General features: G+C 49.5%; 1 protein-coding gene across 2 annotated transcripts in view; it reads right to left on the bottom strand.

Annotated features, from left to right (window-relative positions):
- Positions 1-1,441: 1,441 nt before the first annotated feature.
- LOC133491830 (protocadherin-16-like) overlaps positions 1,442-21,094 on the bottom strand; it is a 38,797-nt gene continuing 19,144 nt past the window's right edge. Inside the window, exons 5-29 of one of the 2 annotated variants that reach the window (XM_061803473.1) lie at positions 17,493-17,681; positions 16,279-16,510; positions 15,670-15,906; positions 14,540-15,592; positions 14,269-14,456; positions 14,081-14,177; positions 13,247-13,404; positions 11,924-12,355; positions 11,325-11,623; positions 11,128-11,243; positions 10,484-10,723; positions 10,292-10,417; positions 9,418-9,627; positions 8,931-9,187; positions 8,633-8,860; positions 8,145-8,541; positions 7,949-8,062; positions 7,525-7,736; positions 7,304-7,455; positions 7,098-7,228; positions 6,567-6,853; positions 6,295-6,436; positions 6,060-6,231; positions 4,983-5,392; positions 1,442-4,898 (exon numbers count right to left, since the gene is read on the bottom strand). In XM_061803473.1, coding sequence (XP_061659457.1) covers positions 2,854-4,898; positions 4,983-5,392; positions 6,060-6,231; positions 6,295-6,436; positions 6,567-6,853; positions 7,098-7,228; positions 7,304-7,455; positions 7,525-7,736; positions 7,949-8,062; positions 8,145-8,541; positions 8,633-8,860; positions 8,931-9,187; positions 9,418-9,627; positions 10,292-10,417; positions 10,484-10,723; positions 11,128-11,243; positions 11,325-11,623; positions 11,924-12,355; positions 13,247-13,404; positions 14,081-14,177; positions 14,269-14,456; positions 14,540-15,592; positions 15,670-15,906; positions 16,279-16,510; positions 17,493-17,681 — 8,124 coding nt within the window. In that variant the 3' untranslated portion in view covers positions 1,442-2,853. The remainder of the gene's footprint in view (positions 4,899-4,982; positions 5,393-6,059; positions 6,232-6,294; positions 6,437-6,566; positions 6,854-7,097; positions 7,229-7,303; positions 7,456-7,524; positions 7,737-7,948; positions 8,063-8,144; positions 8,542-8,632; positions 8,861-8,930; positions 9,188-9,417; positions 9,628-10,291; positions 10,418-10,483; positions 10,724-11,127; positions 11,244-11,324; positions 11,624-11,923; positions 12,356-13,246; positions 13,405-14,080; positions 14,178-14,268; positions 14,457-14,539; positions 15,593-15,669; positions 15,907-16,278; positions 16,511-17,492; positions 17,682-21,094) is intronic. The other variant, XM_061803474.1, reaches the window with a different exon arrangement.

Here is a 21,094-nt window from a genome sequence, read left to right as displayed (position 1 = left end):
CAGTTTGCTGTTCTTCATTCCCCGAGCGCAAAACAGATTTAAAAAAAAACGCCCAAGCGATTCAAAATGAGCGGCGCCCGGATCGCTACGACGCCAACGGTCCCTGCTAACAAAAATCAAGAATCCTCCCGGCCCGGATTTTCCGTACTTATCCGAGCAGACCGCGGCGTCGAGCCGTCCGCGTCGTTCGGTTCCAGCCGTTCGTGTCACTCACGCTGAGCCGCTCTGGAACTTTGCTCCTTTTCCGTGTTCCCGCACTTAAAGGCTTTGGAGCGTGCAGACAGACAAACGGATGCCGAGCTTGTCTTGACAATTTAGTCGGATTTGCTGCTCAAGAAATATGATGCGCTCTTACAAATTGAAGGCCGACACAATTTTTTTTTTTTTGGTGGGGGGACTTGAAAAAACCTCTACGGCTGAACCTTAACCTGGTTTAAAGGATGGAAGAACAACACGTACTCATGCTAAAGATGCTAAACTAAGATCGGGACGAAACGGAACCCGTTCGGGTTACAAAATAAAACGTTTAGCGTGCACAACTCTTAGCATCCGTGCTAATGGTGTCAAGCGCCAACGCCATGTGAGATTGTGCCTTATTTTTTTTACTTGTGTTTGTAAATCTGAAAAAGATGCTAGCTAGGGTTAGGATAATGATCGGTTGAAAAACTTTTTTTTTAACTTTAATAACAATTTTAACAGGCATGATGGCTTCAATACCGTTGGTCTGGTTTCCATCCATCCATCCAGCCATCCATTTTTTTGCCGCTTATCCTAACGAGGGTCGCGGGGGAGTACTGGAGCCCATCTCAGCTGTCGACATCCCGGACTGGTCGCCGGCCAATCGCAGGGCACACGGAGACAAACAATCGTGCTCACAATCACACCGACGGGGCGATTTAGAGTGTCAAATGAATGTTGCATTTTTTGGGGATTTGGGAGGAAACCGGAGTGGCCACCCGGAGAAAAGCCACGCAGGCACGAGGATAACGTGCAAACTCCACACCGGCGGGGCCACCGGGATCAAACCCGGGTCCTCAGAAGACCACCGTGCCGTCTGGTCTGTTTTTGTTTTTGGGAAAACGGCAACAAGCTGCATACAGCAGGGGACGTCCCCTGCAAAGCACTTTAATAAAAGATCTTTGCTTTTTTTTTGGTGTAACGTTAAAAGATGAGCGGTGGTCCGGTCTTCCCCCAAGGCTTTGACATTTGTTGATTTTTTTTCGTTTGTTTCTCTGCTTCCTGGACACTTGAATAAAGGCCCCTACGCTGTCTGATATGTAATAATTACACAGACGTACGCATCCTCTCGGAAAGAGCTCGCGAGAAACGTTTCGCCCCCACCAAAAACTCTTCAAAATTCTGGATTTAAACTCGGCTCTTCGTCATCCCGCGAACACGACGCGACTCTCGAAAGAGAAAACGCAGACTCCAGTTTGTGTCAAAAAGGGATCAGTGGGGGATTTATTTTGTTGCTTGAAACACGAGTACAGTACAGATTTGACAAAACATAACTGTATGCAAATGAGACGGATGTGTGGGGGGGGATACTGCACCGCTTGATGAGTTTGTGTACGTTTTAACTCTCATGCGCAACCCCTGACCCTAATCCGTGTCCTCACCCAAAGCTACAGGTGTCAAACTCAAGGCCGGCGGGCCAGGTCCGGCCCACCGCGCGATTTTATGCAGCCCGCAAAGGGAAATCACCCGCGTCCACAACTTCCGTGATTCTTCTCCAAATCTGGACAAAAATTTCAAATTGTCGTATCATAAATGAAGACGTTGAAATGTTGCAAGCATTTTTGTGTTACCAAACATCAACGATAGTGGAATAACCCATTACCCTTTGATTTCTGATTCCAAAATGAGTTCACGAATTTGATGCGTAAATATGGTGAGGCAATTAAAGAAGAAGGGGGGGCTTCGGTCATAACAGCCCTCTCAGGGAAAACTCCAAACCTAAAATGTTTCCGTAGCGTTGGCTGCAGTCCAGTTACGTTTGCATATTTCCCTCCGCGCTAAGACGAATACCGTTATCGTCGATGCAGGAAGCGGTTTCATCGTAAAGACACGGAGATGACCCCTCTAAAACTGCTTCGATCTGAAATTTGACAAAGTAAACAACAAAGTGTAAGACCTCCTCCTCCTCCTCCTCCTTTGTTCATATAAATAACGCTAGCAAACACGTGCGTATCCGTCCCGACTGGAGGCGCTAACTGGCTAACAATCACAAAGGCACATACCCTAGTTTTCAAACATCCTAATACACATAATGCACAAACACAATGTCAAATCAATATTTGATGGCAAAAATGTATTTTAAAATCGCAGAAACGGGCAATGATCTCTACGTCCGTCCCACATTGGCACGTCAAAAACAATCCGCTGGTGTTCATTTTTTTTTTCCCGATGCTTTGAACACTGACCCTAACCCGCATGAACAAGGTTCTCTCTGGCCAGCCAGCGAGGGAACATGAAAACCCACCACAACGCCGCAAGTCACTGTCAAAACCGCAGTGAGTTGTCCTGCAGACCAGTCATTCACACACTGGGATCCGGGTACAATAAATTAATATATTGTATAATTTAAAAAAAAGTGTATACCTACGTATGGGCACATCAGTAAAACAACTTTAGCTTTGGGCCAATTAAATGTTCTGATGTGACTCTGATGTATCAACACATTCATCTGACCCTGGCAAAACATATTTAGGTTTGTCCTTTCTTTGCTGTAAGTGGTCCCTGGACCTAAAAAGTCTGAGAACCACAAAGGGCGGTCCAGTCACCACGCTGAGTGCCAGTCCACGGAATTGGCGCCAAGGACGGAGAAATATGTGATAGTTCGAGAAATTGTCCTCAAATTCTCATCTCGTGATCAGGGCTCTGGTCCAGCGAGGGCTCCCGGGTGCTAATCATGGACGCCGAGGGCCCCTGGTTGACACCAAAAGGGGAGACGGCAGGCGAGCGCGCTGCCAGCGGGGAAAGCGAGGGTGAAAAACTTGGCGACATGGCTGCTGAGGAAATGGAACCCTCGTGACTAATGGGGGAGCGTCTGAGCGATGCCAGGTGGGGGAACGTCCGTCCGATCACAGGGATCTTGGGGGGTACTGACATGGCCCCTGGGTGGGCGACAGACGTGATGAGTGGTGGCGGGTCAATTCTGGGTTTGGGGTCCATTTTGGGCTTGGGCTGGAAAGGCTGGCGCGGATTGGGGTTCTGCTGGGCCGTCTCGTCTTTCAATCTGGCAATCTCTGTGAAGACATTGGCCAGGGGTTGGAACTGTGGACACCAGTTGAGCAGGTAGTCCCAGTTGTAGCTTCCCCGGAGCTCCTCGTCACTAGCCACTATGGCTGTGAGAGAACCATCCACGGATGGTTTCCCATCCTCAGGGAAGGCGTAATCCTTGGGGAGGGAAATATTGAGGCCCCTCCCAACTCCAAGAAGGTACCCACCTCCCTCATCCCTGCAGACCGGGAGCTGCCCAGAGAGCAAAGTCCCACTAAGACTCCCACCCAATTTTTTGCCTTTGAACCAAGTGCTCCCTTCCAAAGCTGCCGGTTCACAAGAGACGTCGGAGAGCTGGTCGGCGTCCTGCTGTATCCCAGAGTCTGGTCCTCTGGCAGAGATGTGTTCCTGCATGGATGAGCTGATGGACGCCACACGAGGGTACTCGTTAATCATCCTGATTTCATCATCCTCCGCTGCCTCTGCAGATCCTCTCCCGCTAGAGTGAGACGGATCCAGAGAGCCACCTCTTGTGTACGGACCCCCACCTCCAGCCGTCTGGTCTCCAACATAGCCTGGCAAGGCCTGGTGGTATATTCTTTCCTCTCCCTGTCCAGAGCTGCAGTTGTCCATATTCTTCAGGGCAGTTCCCGAGGGCACGTCTCTGTTTGTAGCGTTCTGGGCTTTCTTCTTCTTGTGGGACTTCACCAAAAACACCACTGCCGCCATGACAACGAGCAGAACGATCACGCCGAGCGATACGGCAATAATGATAATCAGCAGGATGTTAACATTGGGGGACAAGCCAAAACCCGTGTTGGTTACATCAATGGAGATGTGCGCCGTGGCATGCCGAGATGCATCGAGAGGACTGTGAGCTCTCACGTCCAGCGTGATCAGCCTAGTTTCCCTTTTGGCTCGACCTGATCCGCTGTTGCTGCTTTGACCGCTGTCCAGCTTGAGGAAAACCACACCGGTGGTTTTGTTGATTTCAAAGTAAGGAGAGCTCGTGGGGAAGGAGTAGAGGACGATCCCGTCTACGCCCTTGTCCTCGTCGTGGGCCTGGACTTGGCCAATGCTCTGGCCTTTCCTGGAGTCCTCCGGGACCTTAAAGGAGAACTCGGAAGAGGTGAAAAGCGGGTCGTACTCATCCTCGCCTGTGACAAACACCTGCACCGTCACGGTGGCGGAGTGGTTTCCTGCATCGACTGCAATTGCAACAAAGTTGAATGAATTGATCTTCTCAAAGTCAAAGGGGTTCTTGCTCCTGATCTCGCCAGTGGAAGAATCCACGAAGAAGTCCTTTTCCGCGGGCGACCGCTCTTCCATGAAGTACCTTAACTGGCCGAAGACTCCTGTGTCATAGTCTATGGCGTGGAGAACGCTTACAGGGGAATTTACTGGTTGGTTTTCCCTGATGCTTGCTGTCAGGACTTCCACTGGGAAGAAAGGATGATTGTCGTTCATGTCTTTCACCTCGACAACAACGGGAACCAGGGCGAAATGTCCTTGGCCGTCTGTGGCCTGGATGACGACGGCATGAGTAGACCGGTGCTCGCGGTCCAACGCCTGCTGAAGTCGCAAGGCTCCGGTCCATTGGTCCACGGTGAATAGGTTAATCTCATCCCCGGAGCTGATTGCATAATGGACCTCCGCATTTGGCGTCGAGTCTGGATCTGGGAAAAAAAAGGAAACAATAGATCTCCAATAACTCAGACTACGTGAGATGAAGTGGTCCAACCGAGACAACTTTCACGTACCTGTTGCAGTTAGTCGTATGATCTCGCTCCCGGCAGCGGCGCCCTCGCTCAATGCCACCGCATATTCCGCCCTGCTGAAAACCGGCGGGTTGTCATTTATGTCGCTGATCACAATCACAGCCGCCACGCTGGAGCTCCTCTGGGGGACGCCACGGTCTGACACCACCACAGTGAGGTTATACAGCGGCTTGGCTTCAAAATCGAGCCCCTCGGCCAAGAGAAGTGTCCCAACGGTTTGGAAGCCCCGACCCTCCAGGAAACGCACGCTGCTTTCGATCTGGAAGGCGTTGCCCTCATTGCCGTTGGTGATAGCAAAGTCGAAGCCGCAGTTTTCCCGGGAGAGGTCGCTGTCGAAGGCCTCGAATGTCAAGACTGTCACCCCGGGGATGGTGTCCTCTGAAACCATCGCCCTTGAAGACCGAAAAGGGACCATATTATAGAAACGTCACTTTTTAATGGCTTGGATCCAAATGTTATCTTTAGCGGGCCCGTCACCGCACATCAGGTGTGAAAGTAAACAACCAAATGAATATTTCGTCATCTGTCGATTTCTGAAAATATGTTTGTGAGCGAGTTGTTTTACAATTTCCTGACCCACACACCAAGTTTCTCTGCCCATGACAGTCCCAAGAACCACAACCACCCTCAAATAAGGTAACCCGCTGAAACAATACCATGTGTAAAAAAAAAAAAAAAAAAAAAACACTTTCCGGAACACACTTTCCAAAGTATGAGTCGCTTGTTCAACCACAACACCGTAGACCGTAGATCTAGCCCAGTTTCCAACGCTACGAAATCTGTGTAATCCAGATATGAAGTGCTGCAACATGAAAATTGTTTTTTGGGGTTGCTTGGCAATTTGCAGCGTCCTAGCTCTACTATCCTGGCCATCATCGTAACAGATTCCAGATCTGCCATTGGCCCAGTTTTGTATGGGTGGGACAAAAAGTTTTTCAATTGCATGAGACAGGACAGATCTTTCCAAAATCTGTAAAACCATCTCACAGATGTATTATTAAGACACTTGGGATTTGTTTTAAATTGTGGGTTAAAATCAAGACTTGGACTCAAACTGACCTGTACTCTGATTGGTGGAACACGGGCGCATTATCATTGATGTCGGTGATTTGAACCTGGATGGTGGCGAGAGCAGAATGCGGCGGCGAACCCCCATCGCGGGCTTCAATGACCACATTGATAGAAGGCCGTTCGGGGTCAAACTCCGCTCGGTGGCTGATGAATAAAGTTCCTGGAAACCCCAAAACAGGGTCAGAGAACCGTGGAGTCTGATGTTTAAATTTTGCTGGTCTACCGTTGTTGGGATCAATGTAGAATCTCTCCTGAGTAGACGACATCACACTGTAGGTGATCCTTCCGTTCTCTCTAGAGTCCTTGTCGGTTGCCGTCACCGTGATAACCACACTGCCAGCTGGCGTGTGCTCGGGTAGGCTCACCTGGATGGGTGGGTCATACCGATAACAGCCGTTAAGGTATAATGGGACCTTGAGTTGATAGTGCATTAGTGATTGTGGTTTTCCTTGCACACATGCAAGAGCAATACTGTACCTTATTTGGTCATCGTACCTGATAGAGGTCCTTGGTGAAAACCGGCACATTGTCGTTGACATCCTCGACCAGGATGGTGACGTTGGCCTCGGTGTGGTGCTGGCTGTCGGTCGCTCTGACAGTCAGGGTGTACCAAGTCTTCTCCTCAAAATCCAGCGGCGCGGTGAGGGAAACGCTTCCGGTGTAGCGGTGGATCCCAAACTTGCCCACGGCGCTCGAGTCCAGGTGCAAGGAGTAGGCCAGGGCGGGGCCGGAGTCTACGTCGTTGCCTGTCACCAGGGTGATCTCGGTGCCGATCAATGTGTCTAATGGGCACAAAGCCAGATCAGTTGCTTGCGCAGACGGGACCGGGACAGTGGCACCTTGATTTTGATTTTGGTTTTTAATTTGTGCCATTCCATTTTATTTCGCCTCAAAAGGGTTGGCGTCTTGAGTCAAATTTTGGGTTGCAACACAAAGCACAACATCTACCAATCAACTGCTTGTAACAAAACAAAAAACTCAAGTCAAGGTCCCACATTTGTATCGTATGATATTTCTGATAAATACTCTCTGAGATGCGGATTTCTTGTGGCAAGGGAATAGTAGGACTGTTGTCATTCTGGTCCACGATGATTACGGTCAGAGTCGCTGAACCTGCGAGCCTTGGGCTTCCCCTGTCGGTTGCTGTGATTACCAGCCTGGAAAAACAAAATTACATATCATATCCAGTTGTGTTTGAAAACAGTACCATTGTGTTCTCTTTGTCCTTTTACTTGGTCTGGGTAAAGATCTCGCGGTCCATGATAGCCGTGGTGGTGACGCTTCCTGTCATCGGATCAATCTTGAACAAGCCGCTCATACCCGACGACTGAATGGAATAGGTCACCTGACCGTTCTGGCCCTGGTCCACGTCCTTGGCCACAACCTGGGAACATTTACGCTATGGTTAAAAACGCCAGAAGACCCCGAGGCCAGCAGTGGGGTTGAGTACTACCTGTATGATCGGCGCTTCATATCCCTGTGCCTCCTTCACGTATGCCACGTAGTTTTGTAGCTGGAAGCGAGGCAGGTTGTCATTGACATCCTGTAGCATCAAGTTGATACTGGTGAACGAGGTCGAGGACACCGTTTCGGCCTTGACCACCAGACGCAACCTGGGCGTGTCCTCAAAGTCCAGACCCTCGGCACTCTGCACCCAGATTTCACCTCCACGAAACATGGACAAATTCACATTTGGTGGAAATTCCCACCTCTCCCGTTATGTTTGGCGATTGCGTATTCCCGCACAATCTTAATCTTCTCCCCGAAAAAAATCACTTGATCCTAAAACTTTGTTTTACTTAAAGTCCGACACAAGTGTAATCTATTTACCGGACAAAAGACTCTTGCTCAAAATGAAGAGTTCCAAAGGTGTTCACCTGTGGATGAGCTGATGGTGAAGGCCTGCCGTCTGTTCCCGCTGAAGATGCTGTAGCTGATTCCCTTGCGGTTTCCATTTGGAAACTGGGCCTGGGCCTGAGCCACAGCTGTGCCTAATTTGAAGGGATCACAATTACAGAAGAGTCCGTGGCGATAAATACGATCATTAAATATGATCCTCGTACTATGTCGGACCTTTAGCCACGTTCTCCTGTATGGGGACGTCTCTGGTGTTCCTGGAGAAGCGAATGCCGTCATACTCCACCTCCTTCACGTAGATCACCACAACCCCCTGCGCGGACTGGGCCGGGGTGCCCTGGTCCATGGCCTCCACGATGAGGGTCCTCTGGCCCTGGGACAGGGTATCCAGAGGCTCCGTAGCCTGGATCTGCCCAGTCAGAGAGTTGATGCTGAAGCCCTTCACCGGGGCGGCAAAGCGATAAAACACTGAGCCGTTAGCGCCAAAGTCCTTGTCCTCTGCCTTCATGGTGGCCAGAACCCGTTGTGATCGCCTGCTGGACACCTCCATAACCAACGGGTCCTGGATAAAGACGGGCATGTTGTCGTTGACATCCGTGATAGTGATGGTCACCTGGAAGACGAGATTCACGTTGAAACATGATTTAGTCCAGACAGTAAGCTTTGATCTTTGGGATATATTTGGGGTGAAAACGTCACTTCACCTGAGTAGATGAGTTTCTGGGCGATGCCGGGGATTGGTCTGTGGCAAAGACCTGGAAGCTGTACGACGCTTGCTTTTCGCGGTCCAGACGCGCAGACGTGATGACGCGGCCGGTCTGCTCCTCCACCGCGAACGCACCGTCGGCCTCGTGGCTGAGGAAGTACGCGACTTTGCCGTTGACGTCATCGTCTGGATCCTCTGCAGACACCTGAGAACACATCAAAAGAATCTAATTCAATTAAAAAAAAATAATAATAATAATTGCCAGGGCCAGGGCCAAGAACATAATGTCTGTCTACCATCAGGACTTGTGATCCCTCAGCAGCATCCTCGGAAATATCTGCATTGTAGCTGGCCGTGCCGAAAACGGGATTGTTGTCGTTGACGTCCAGCACTCGGATCTTCACCGTGACCACGGCGCTCAGAGCCGGGGTGCCTCGGTCCGCGGCCGTCACCTCCAGCGTGTACTCGGCCTTGGTCTCCCTGTCCAGGCCCCGTCGGGTGGACAAGGCACCCGTGCTGGCGTGGAGAAGGAAATCCTCATCCAGATCTCCCGCTGGAGGGAGCGGTTGGAGAAGAAAAAATCAGGGGAAAGAAGCTCCATCCATTAAGTGGCAGAGGGTAAAGTACTATTTTTAAAGTTAGACATCAACAGCCAGACTTGTGTCAAACCGCTAGATCTGTTTTTATACATGTACAGGCCATGCCAAAAGCAAGAAACAAGCTTGTAGTAGCCAGCCAACTAATGAAATAGTTGGCGAGAAGGACTGGCGAAATGGCTCTGACCGGTAATCCTGTACTCCAGCTCCCCGCCAGCGCCCGAGTCCGGGTCCATGGCCTTGAGGACACAGAGCTCCACAGGGTCCTGGTTCTCGGGGGCTTCCAGGCCGTACCACGGCCGGGCAAAGACCGGAGCGTTGTCGTTCACGTCCTGAACCTCCACCCGCACTGTCGCCTTGGCGAAGTTGGGGGGCAGACCGCTGTCCCATGCGTAGACTGGAACGTGTGGCGGGGCAGAGAGAGTTAATCAGGGACCAATTGGAACGGTGCAAAATTTTCTGTAACCTTTATTGCTCCAATGATTAAAGATGCATAATGTTTTTTTCACGAGAACGCATATGAAAGAGTTATCATTGTATTTGACGTGTATGCACGCTCCTTAGTCAGTAAAGAATAAAACACGTACGTTGAAACCTTGAAAAATATCTTGATAAAAGTATAATAATCATAATTGATGTGCTTGAAAATGTTTGGTACTCAGATAACTCTCGATTGCCTTTGAAATATATAAAATCACATCACAAAACTAAAATGTGACTCTGAGTCGTTAAAAACTCACCGTGCTCTTTGATATTTACAGAAAAAAAACAGTCATGAAAGCAACTTGTGGTTCGTGGAATACTCCGGATTGTCTTTTACATTAACGAAACCACAGGTTGATCGTCACAAAAACTCTTTCGGTTCACCGAAGACTGGAAATCGTCTTTGATGTTTATATAATCACTTACACGTGAATCATTGGACACTAAATAGTTTTTCGCGTTTAAAACAGGTACATTAGCGTAACAGGCGACATTTTCACTGTTATGTTCCAAATGTTGTTCACTGAAAACTTCATATTGCCTTTGCAGTTTTTGAACTCAAGTTTCAGAATCAATACCAGTAAGAATGTAGTGATCTTGAAGCTCCTTGTCCAGTTCTTTGGTGGTGGTGACGACGCCGGTCGTCGGGTTGATGACAAAGCCTTCTTCCGTCACGCCCCCGAATGTCACGTGCCCATTGGAACCTGAGTAGACACACGTGAAGGAAGGACCGTCCGACTACCCTCGGCTTTGCGCCGCAAGAAACGAACCTTGATCTCTGTCGGTGGCCACCATTGTCAGCACCGTCGTGCCGGGCCGCTGGTTCTCCAGAACCTGGGTCTCAAAATCAGCCTTCTGGAACACTGGCGCTTCATCATTGATGTCCATCACCTGGACCCGGAGAAACTGGGAGGTGGAGAGCGAAGGCGTGCCTCCATCTTCCGCCACCACCGTCAGATTGAACACCTCCTGGTCCTCTCGGTCGAGAGCTTTCAGGATGGACAGAGCGCCTGCGAGGGAACTTGGAAGTTATTTGTAGTCCTTCAGATTTCAATTGTGCAGATGAACTCATTCACCGTCCTACGTCCCGTGTGTGGTTTATTTTTGGTCCCATTTTGTTGATTTCTATTGTGCACGGTTACTGTTATGAGTCATTGGTGTACATTTTTGCCGCACTTATCTACTGTTAAATCTGAATACCGTATGAGAAAACAAACGGCAAGCTAATACAACTCGCACCCACAACACCATTGGTCTGTCTGGAAGTTCCATCAAGTGCCTGTCTGACCTCAACCTCACACACCTCCAAAGTGAAATATTACTCCAAGCAAAATCATCTAGTGCACAGTTTCATAAAGCCCTGCACCATGGAAGACTGTATTCATCCCACACTTGGTGGAAGCGGTATGCTCACCAGTGTTTGGATTCAGACTGAAGTGACCAGCACTGTTTCCCGTCCGGATTCTGTACGACACTCGTCCGTTTTCCCCTTCATCCTCATCCCGAGCCATCACGTACAAAATCACAAAGCTATTTGGGGAATAAAGTGGAAACCGATTAAAATTCCAGGAACAATTTCCAGATGTGACACTACGCTAAAGGCTAAAATACCCGACGGGCTGATCCTCCATCACGCTGATAGCCACCGGCGAGTTGAAGACCGGCGCGTTGTCGTTTTGGTCGGTGACAAAGAGTCGCACCGTGACCGAACCCCAGCGCCTCTGCGAGGGGTCCACCGCTTGGTCAGTGGCCCGGACCACCAGGTGAAGAGACGGAGTGGTTTCGCGGTCCAACGTCCTGCCCAGAGTGAGGACACCGCTGACGGAGTCCAATAGGAGGAGGTCATCGGCCTTCTCTGGCCAGCGGTACTCCATGGAGTAGCGCAGCTCACTGTTGGGACCGCCGGCGTCCTGTGCATAGACACAGCCACACATTTCTAGCCATTGAATAATTCTGCAATGACTTTGCCACTTATTTGAATTTGGTGTGTTTATTTCTACTGTCCAAGGTGGGGGGTTACCGTGTTCAAATGCGCGAGTAAATAGTGTGAGTGTAACGGTAGTTTGCCTGTGCAGTCCAGTCATCCCACAGCTTGAACCCACACATTGGAAAAGTGAGGTGCACTAATGTACTGGTCGCGGAGGGCTAGCTGACCGCCATGACACGAGCACGCTAAAATGACTTCAGAAGAAGAATCTCTGTGGTGGTACCTTGTCTACAGCCTGAAAAGTGTATATGGAGGCTGCCGCTTTGAGGTTCTCAGACACGACGATGGTCACGGGATCTTCTGTGAACTGCGGCGAATGGTCATTCCTGTCCTGCACCTGGATGTTCAGTTTCACGAGGTGGCTCCGAGGAAAAGCCCGGAAGAAGTCGGACACCTCCACGTGCAGCGTGTACTCAGAACCCTTCTCGTAGTCCAGTTCCTGCAGAAGGTACACGTCGCCCTTCAAGCGGTCCACCATGAAGGTCCCGTCTCGGTCCGTCCCGCCCACCACCAGGTAGGTGATCTGGCCTTCTGAGCCAGCGGACTCTGGCTGGTGTACCGAGCCCACCACGGAACCCGGAAGAGCTCCTTCTACCACATTCAGCGTCATGGACAGCACGTTGGGCTTTGGGGATGACTTGGCGGAGCTCAGAACCTGCAGACAAGGAGAGGGAAAAGCTAGGTCAACGTTTGTCACGCAGGACCTGCCCGCTCCAATCATTTGATTTGACTATGAAGGTAAAGAGTCCGCATCTGGTCCATTACTAAGCCTCGAGGGATTGTCAAGGCATTGCAGAGAGAAGAACTCAAGCCAGAACCTCCCCGGATGCAACCTTGAGCTAAAATCTGTTTCTTTATGTGATGAAGATAATTACAACCCTCTGGATGAAGACGCTGAGTGCAATTCCTTCACTAAATGAATTCCTTACATCGGAACTACACATGCAAACGTGACAGTTCTCATGAATAACTTGTCAGAGGAGAGATGACGTATAAAGTGTGACCAAGCCAGTTCGTCATTTCTGTTGCGTGAGGCGCTTGTGGCACCTTCCACTTCCTGCGACTGTACGCAGCCGGATCTCATCACGTCACCCGGGAATGTTTATTCCGAGGTGACCGTTTCCCGTCTAAACTCAACGCGGTGAGGAGAAATCCAAGATGAGGCCCTCGCTGCCTCCTCAGATGAGCAACTCACGAAAACTTTATTGTCACCCCCTACGATGGCAGCGCTGATCTGCAGGGATTAGCCCAAGTTCATGAATCACAAGTCAGTCCTGAAGAGTTTGCTCAGAGCAGATTCTGGTGATTCCACTAACCTTTACGTCAGGAACCACAAACATATTGCAGGGATTGATTTGTTTCCATAGGAATAGAACCCCGGTCTTATATTCACCCCCTTTCTCCAATTTTCTTAACAGGCCGCACTGAGGAAATAACTATAAAATGACTGCAACGGTACATATTCCGCCCCACTTTTTTATTTTATTTTATTTTTTTTAGCTCTGGTCACCAACTAAATCCGCATATGCTGAGGGAGTGCGATTACTTGTATCCGCAGCAGGCAGGCAGAGCTGAGGCTCGGCGTTCCGTGGTCGGCGGCGGTCACGGTCAGCTCGTACTCGGCGCGTTCCGCCCACCTCAGCGGGGCGGCGGTTCGGAGCTCGCCGGTGGCAGCGTTCAGGGAGAAGCGCTCCGCTCTGGAGCCTTTAGGAGGAAGTCACAGCGTGAGGCGAGAACCCAGAGGTGGGAGGAGGTCAGAAGCACCTCGAGTCCCAAATGGAACAAAATCAAGCAAGTCATTAGCACTTGGGTTTAGCAAGTCACTAGTCAAGAACATACAATCTTGCTCAGTCACAACATTAGCCAATTTCTTCCCAGTATCTCTACTTGTGTTCGGTAGCTCTCGATCAGCACTGATAGTTTTTGAATGATCCTGATCTGTATTGTCTGTAACTTTGTTTTCTCAATGAGACACTTCGCCGGCATGACGATTTTGACTGGCTCAAGGTGAGCTAAAACTGTTTTAGCTAATAATAACCTTTGTACATTCTCGGCCGTGCTGCTATTTTCTTTTTCCTGATTTGTATCTAACAATCTTTGAATCAAATCGTAATCGTCTTTGGATCTCCTGTCGTGTTTACTCGCTTCACAAGGTGGCAAAGGTTTGCGTACGCTACACAAAAAATATATACTTTTTTCAGAAAACTGTCTTGTAAACGATTATCAAAGTAAACAGGCAACAGTTCAAGTCCGAGTCATTACACTTCAGTTTTAGTCAAGTATGCTCCAAATCCTAAAAATGGGTGACTCGGGTTCCCCGCCACTCCAATAAATGAACCGTAGGCAGAAATTTGAAATGTTTCTGTACAGTTAATCTTGCCTGCTAAAGAGTAGTAGATGGTGCTGTTTTCGCCCTCATCTGGGTCCTTGGCGGATACCGTACCGAGGACAGTACCAGAGGGAAGCCCCTCGTTCACCTATAATGGGCAAACATGATTCAACATTTGTTCTGTATTCATTCGAGGGATAAGACTAAACATCTCCTCACTGATTCAGGACAATTCTAACCTGAAAGACCAGATCTCGGTCCGGACGGGCATGGGTGAAACTGGGAGCGTGGTCGTTTTCGTCCAGCACGCTGACGTAAGCCGTCCCAGTGGCGGTCCGGGGAGGTGTGCCGCCGTCTTGCACCACCACCGCCAACTGGAAGCTGGACTGCTGCTCCCTGTCCAGCGGCTGGCGAGTGCTGATTTCCCCTTGAAGGGAAGAATGAAAAATAGCCAAAAACAGATGAATAACTCACAACAGCGACACAAACAGCTATTGTGTCCATCTTCACCTGTCTGCGAGTTAATCTGAAAGTGTCTGTCAGCGTGGAGCAGCCTGTAGCTAAGTCGGGCATTCAGTCCTGCGTCTCGGTCCATCGCCGATACCCTACCGAAGCCTGTCCCCGCCAACAGGTTCTCTCGCACCGCCAGGAAAACCCTGTCCTGGCTGAGCTTTGGGGAGTTGTCGTTCTCGTCAGTCACGGTGACCCTGACGGTGGCGCTGCCGGTCCGTCCTATCCCAACCTGGCCCGAGGTGGCCACAACAGTCAGCAAGTACATGTCCTTGACTTCCCGGTCTAGAGAACTCCGCACAAACAGCCAACCGCTATCAGGCATGATTCCAAAGCCGGCTGCATCGCCATCAGGCCGGAGACGGTACAAAATGTCGGACGATGAGGAACCACGGCCGCCATTTCCCGAGGTGTCTTTGTTAAGAGCTCGAACCTGAAGGAAGCGTGTGTCAAGAGCCACATTCTCTCGAAGCTCCACACGGTATGTCAGAGTGTCAAAGTGGGGCCCTTGAGCGTCCTGCGCCTGGATGTGAACCACCAGGGTGAAGGTGGAGCTCAGCTGAGGTGCTCCGCCATCTTTGGCCACCACCTGGAGGTCATAACGGGGGATGGTCTCGTAGGACAGTCCGCCGATCAGTCGCACCTCCCCGCTGCCTCGATCCACGCCGAACGTCCTCTGGCCGCTGCTGCCCGCAACCCCGGCTGACACCAAATCGAAGCTCAGCTGACCGTTATGACCAGAGTCCTTGTCCGAGGCCTGAATGCGGTACACGATCGTTCCCATCTTGGTGACCTCAGGCAGGAGCAGGGACTCAGACGAGGAGGGCAGGAAAGCAGGTGCGTTGTCATTGATGTCCGATACTGAGATGCGCACTCGACTGGTCCCAAAAGCGGGAGGAGAGCCGAATCGTGCCTGGATCTCAAGGTCCAGTCTCGGGCAGGTTTCATGGTCCAGGGGGAGGGCGGTGCGGATGGTTCCAGTTGCACCATCCACGGTGAAATAACCATCGGGATCTCCGGAAGAGATGGAATAGAAGATGTCTTTGGAAAGAGCTGAACGTAAGACAAAGGGGGCATTACAAATGTATGTCGGTCGGAAAACTTAACGTGATGAGATACAATTTCCTGACCAGTCTTAGTCTCAGCGTGGACCACGCCCACTGCCGTGCCTCGGAGAACATCCTCGGACACGGTGAAGAAGTACTGCGGCTGCTCAAACACGGGCGACGATACGGAACCCCCCACCACGCTCACATTCACCCTGGCGTCCACCGGGGCCGTCAGGCCACCGCCGTCCCGGGCTGATATTACCATGGAGATGACCGAGTTGGCTTTGCCGTGGAGCGAGCGCGAAAGCGAAATCACACCTAAGGGAGCCAGAAAGGAGACTAGTTGAGTAATCATACCGGTGAACGTGTACAATGGAGAATATTTTCAAAACTGCACCACGTACAGTAAATTCCTCTGGAAATGTACCAGAAACATTTTACAACCCTTTGCAAATCCATTTATTCGTTGTGAATTGATAACAATTTTCAGACAAATTAAGTAAAACTGGGTGGTTTGGATTCGCTGGATTATGGTCAAGTCTGATGTGTTTTAAGACCACTGAATTTCTGCAACCAAGCTAAATTTGGGTCTTGGATAACCTACCCCTGCAACAGGTGCCGAAAGGAAGTGGTTCACCCTGCAACTTTTGGCAGTGTGAACGCACCTAACTGTTGGGGTCTTGACCTTACCTGTATCCTTGTTGAGGGTGAAGAAGGCAGAACCTCTGCCAGGCGTTGCCCGGTACGTCACCCGGCCGTTTTCCCCGGCATCCGGATCGCTGGCCGTCACCCTGACGACAGAGGTTCCGGGGGCGCTGTGGGCACTCAAGCTGACCGTGTAGAGAACTGGGTAAAAGGCAGGCCTGTTGTCGTTGACGTCAGCCACCGACACTCTCACCCGGGCCGCCGAGATCAGGCCGCCCTGAAACCATAACCTGGTGGTTTTTAGATGAGCCGGCGGAAATGATATGAAAAACCTCATCTCGCTGCAGGGAGGATTAACATCCTCTTTTTCATGCCTCATTTCAGGCCCACAGACTGCAATCAACTTATTTTCTCTCCGCTTCGCAGGCGCAAATCACAGCCAAGTGACAGTCGGAAAGACAATCCGCGAAAGGATGACCGAAACCAGTTTGCGCTACATTAGGAGTTTTCCTTGTGTACTTTTACAACAGCGATAACGTTGACAGTGCTGGGCTTGGTTCAGCCGCACCTCTGAACAAATGTCTTCTCAAATCCTACTTATGAAGACCAGTTTTCTTATGTGGGGATTTGTTCCAAGCAAGGAACAAATCCCAAATCCCAGAACACTCAGCTGCATGCTTGAGTGCGGGGATTTTTTTCTTTGAAACAAATCCCCACCTTTGGATTTTGTCTTTGATTCTAAATTAAAAACAAGAACAGAAATCCTTGCAGTAAAGGATTAATAAAAAAAAAACATGAATTCAAATATTAGCTTGAACAGTATCATTTAGGCCCCCCCTGAAATTGCGCCGTTACGGATGGGATGGAGTTAACTTCTGGAACTTTTATTGACAATAAGTTAGGTAGTTCTTCAGCTAGTCAGTCGGTTCTTTGTTGTTGTTTATTTGTTTGTTTTTTAAGGAATCAATCAGTCAATTAGTCAGTCAAGGTTTCCAGTCAGTTTGTTGATTAGTTTATCAGTTCTTCAACAGTTTGTCAGTCACTCCGTTCCTATGTCAACGAGTCAGCTGGTCCACCCGTCGGTCCGTTTGTTTGTCATTCAGTTAGTCAAGACAGGACATGAGTTAGTTTGTCTGGCTGTCGGTCAGTTTGTCAGCGAGTTAGTCGTCCGGCCCATCCACAAGGGAGCTTTGTTTACATGCCGGGCATTTGCTTTTTGCCCGTTTCTTGTAGGCACGGTCCGAAACGGTGCTCCTTACCCCGTCCGTTGCGGTAACGGTCAGCTCGAACACGTCCGGCCCTTGGTCGCGGTCCACGACCGCGCTGGTGCACAGCTGCCCGCTCTCCTCGCTGACGGTGAAGAAAGCGGCGGCCGCGGCGCCGGAGGCGGGACCCAGCGCGTACGACACGGCGCCGAAGGAACCGCGGTCGCCGTCCGTGGCGGACACCTGAGACAAATGACAAAAGAGACGCTAGATGAGACCAGGAAGGAAGATGAAAGGTGGGGGGAAAAAAACCTTCCGTGTAGTCCAGCAAGACTAATGATTAGGGTGGCAAAAAACGGATTACACAACCTTGCCTTCCGCTACCTTTGTGCTGATAAACTAAACGCCATAGATGGGCTAACAAATACAACCAGGAGTTGCGCTGTTACGTCCCTTTAAAGGCAGAGATATCGGAACACAAATGATGATGGACAGTGTTGACCTCGCAGTTCTGAAGTCCGGGTTCACTCCCGGACCCGCCTGTGTGGAGTTTGAATGTTCTCCCTGGTGCCTGTGTGGACCCCTAGCCCCAAGTCTTAGAGATTCTGTGCCCTTTGGTTTGATCAAGTTCTGTTAAGCATGTTAGTTTGCCCCATAGTCATCGGACCTTGCCGAATGTCTTTTTTGGATCCTGCCTAGCCTAGCGTTTTTGCGCCTCTGCCTCGTCTCGGACTGCTTTTTGGGTATCGACCTGTTTCCTGACTAAAACCGCATTGACCATTATGCCTCTGCCTGGAACTCCTGCATTTCGGTCCGCCCCCGCACTGTTGCTTCGTTACAGGGCTAAGAAAATGGATGGATGTTCAACAAGAATATCAAATGGATTTATGGAATACTTTTAGTCAATCTGATTTCAATTGTGAGAGCTGAATATTATCATAAAGACCCGGCGAAAGGAGCTATGTCAGAAAAGCTATTTTTTTTATTTTTATGTGCCTGAATGTAGTGTAGAACTTTTTTTTCCTAGTCTGCGGATTTCTATTGTGCAATGTGGTGGGTTTCCCAGAATGCCCTGAAAGGAGTCAGTGGCAAACGAGGCTAATTGCGAGGATCGCTATGAACCATATGTCATTTTTGTCCAAAATATGGTCACGGCGGCCTCGCGACGACTTTATTGGCGGAAGAAACCCGGCCGACGTGAAGCGAGTCGACGGAACATCTGCGTGCCACGTGAAGGCGCTCGCATAAATTTAGCCGACATGCTCGGGGTTTAACCTTTTAAGTGAGCGGAGATTTATTTGCGCGCCACGTTTTATGTGCGCAAAAAATGCTCGGCGCAATAAATACGAGACCGACAACAACAACAGGTGGAATGTGAACTATAACAATAAGAAGACGAGGAGGAGCGCTAGTACCGCAGAAGTCGATTCTGCCTAGCTTGACTTTAGATTTATTTTATTTCTATTACTTTGATTGTTGTTTATTTCGACTGTTATTGCGAATATTTGGCGAGAGGAACAATCGTCATTGGTCATAGTTTGGAAAGTGACAGCCGGCGTAAAGAACTCGAGAGCATGACCGAGGTTCCTGCTGATTCATTTGATTTCCAGAATTTTGATTTTTTTCCTGATTTCTTTTGTGGACAGTGGCGGTTGTTATGTGCCTAGATTTTTTTTACCCCAAGATCTACTTTTCAAGCAGCCAGCTTCTCGCGAGCTACCGGCGATGGTCGGTCCCAAAGCGTTTTAAGATGAATGCTATTTAAAATACAGAACTAGCTTTTTGTGCGCCGTATTGTCTGCGCTTTACTCCTGGATCAGGAATTTTCCAATGACACGCCATCTCATCCTGCGCTTTCTGCTTTGGCTTGAGACCAAACCTTTCCCCCTCGGAAAAGAGAAAATCTCGTCCACTTTTTCTTCGATTACTCGCATACTCAGACAGTCATTGCATCTTAAAGGGCCGCTGTAGTGAAATGCATGATTTTTAGTATGTTATAAAATGGAAAAAACAGCAGCCGATATGGACCCGTGCGTTTTTTTCACCACAAAACATGATTTTGACATATGGCTTTTTGTAACTCCCGCCGTGAAATCCTCTCGAGGGATTTGTTTTCCAGAAGAAGCAGGAAGTGACGAACACAGCGGGACCACCCTCAAGTGGACTCGTTTGTTTCTATGAGTTTTACCTCTGGGAAGCTAGCTCGTCGTTCCTTCCTGTTAGTCAAAATGCTGGCTTGTCGTGTTGCCGGACGTTGCTCGAACACTCGGGAGGACGGATTTACCCTTCAAAAGTTTGCAAGAGACCCGCTTCGGGGTGAAAAATGGATTGTACGGGTTCAAAGGATGAGAGATTTGTGGGTTCCAAATGATAGCTAGGTGTGTATACAGCTACTAAAAAAAAATAAATAAATAGTTGTGGAGGGGGGGGGTCTTAATCCATAAATCATGGTTGCTAAATGTGTCGATGCTTCCGTGCATCAGTCGCTGAAGGCCGGCCTCCGTCGACAAGGCCGAGCCTTTGCTGTTTGGTGCAACTCGCCCAGCCTTGTCGACAAAAATCTTCTCAAAACACGATTAAATGAGATCGGATTTAACATCATATTGTTAAAATATGGTACATATTACATGACCTATTGGATACACTGTTAATGAAAGAACTGGATTTCCCCTTAATTAAACTTGATGAATTATTTCAAGTCATAACAATGAGTCATGGTCTTTTTTTGGGGGGGGGGGTTGTTTGACTTTGTGGATTATTTCTGGTTCTTGTATCCCCCCCCCTTTCTATTATGTAAGGTATCAGGAATCACTGGAGTAGAAAACACTATCACGTACACTTTATGTGAAGTATTTTTTTTTTTTTTTTGGACTCTCCGTCCGGATTATTCCAAGTGGTCCTTTCCATCGCTGGTGCGCCAACCCTGAAAAAGACAAACACCTGGCCTAGTAAGACCTGACTGCAAAAACACGGTTTTGCTCTTTTTACTGCCATTTTTTTTTTTGGGGGGGGGGGGTTTGTTCCTCTCTCCACACATTCCTGACGTCCGACATTCCCGAACCCTCCCAATCAATTTGTCCCCCCCCCCCCCCTGCTGACGAGTTCAGCACAATTAAAGATGTACAGAAGGATTTTCATTTATTTTGGCAAAGAGACAAAAAATGGGCAGGGCCGTCAATAACACGAGACTTTGGAAGCGAAGCCCCCCCCCCTTATTTTTCCTCCAGATCATTACCCCCCCCCCGCCCCTCGCCGCTCCTTTCAGCACCCGATTAACAGCCGCGACTTTCATGCGGCGTTCACAGCTGGAAATTATTATCGGAATTTCGAGAGGGATGAGAGGTGAGACGGGTCGTGGGGGGGGGGGGGGGGGACGGAGCAAAGAGATTTACTTCTATATTTGGGGGGGAAAAAAACAACATGGACGCTCACGTCACCGGTGAAGGGAACGAGGGGAAAAAGGTAGGAGGAGAAACGAGGCTTTCACCGCGCTCCCAATTTGATGAAATCATGGAAATAATCAGTCTCCATTTTTTGCGACTGCGCTGTTGAAACTCGTAACGTTCTTCGCTAATCGACCGCCGGCCGTCTTCGAACATTTTGAACGATATTTCAAGCGCCGCAGAAGACGCAATTGTCCCAATATAAACATCGAA

This window comes from Syngnathoides biaculeatus, chromosome 18 (genome assembly GCF_019802595.1).
Source record: "Syngnathoides biaculeatus isolate LvHL_M chromosome 18, ASM1980259v1, whole genome shotgun sequence".
In the NCBI taxonomy this organism is placed as follows: domain Eukaryota; kingdom Metazoa; phylum Chordata; class Actinopteri; order Syngnathiformes; family Syngnathidae; genus Syngnathoides; species Syngnathoides biaculeatus.
Note: the sequence above shows the minus strand (reverse complement) of the source record. Positions and strands in the feature narration are given on the sequence as shown.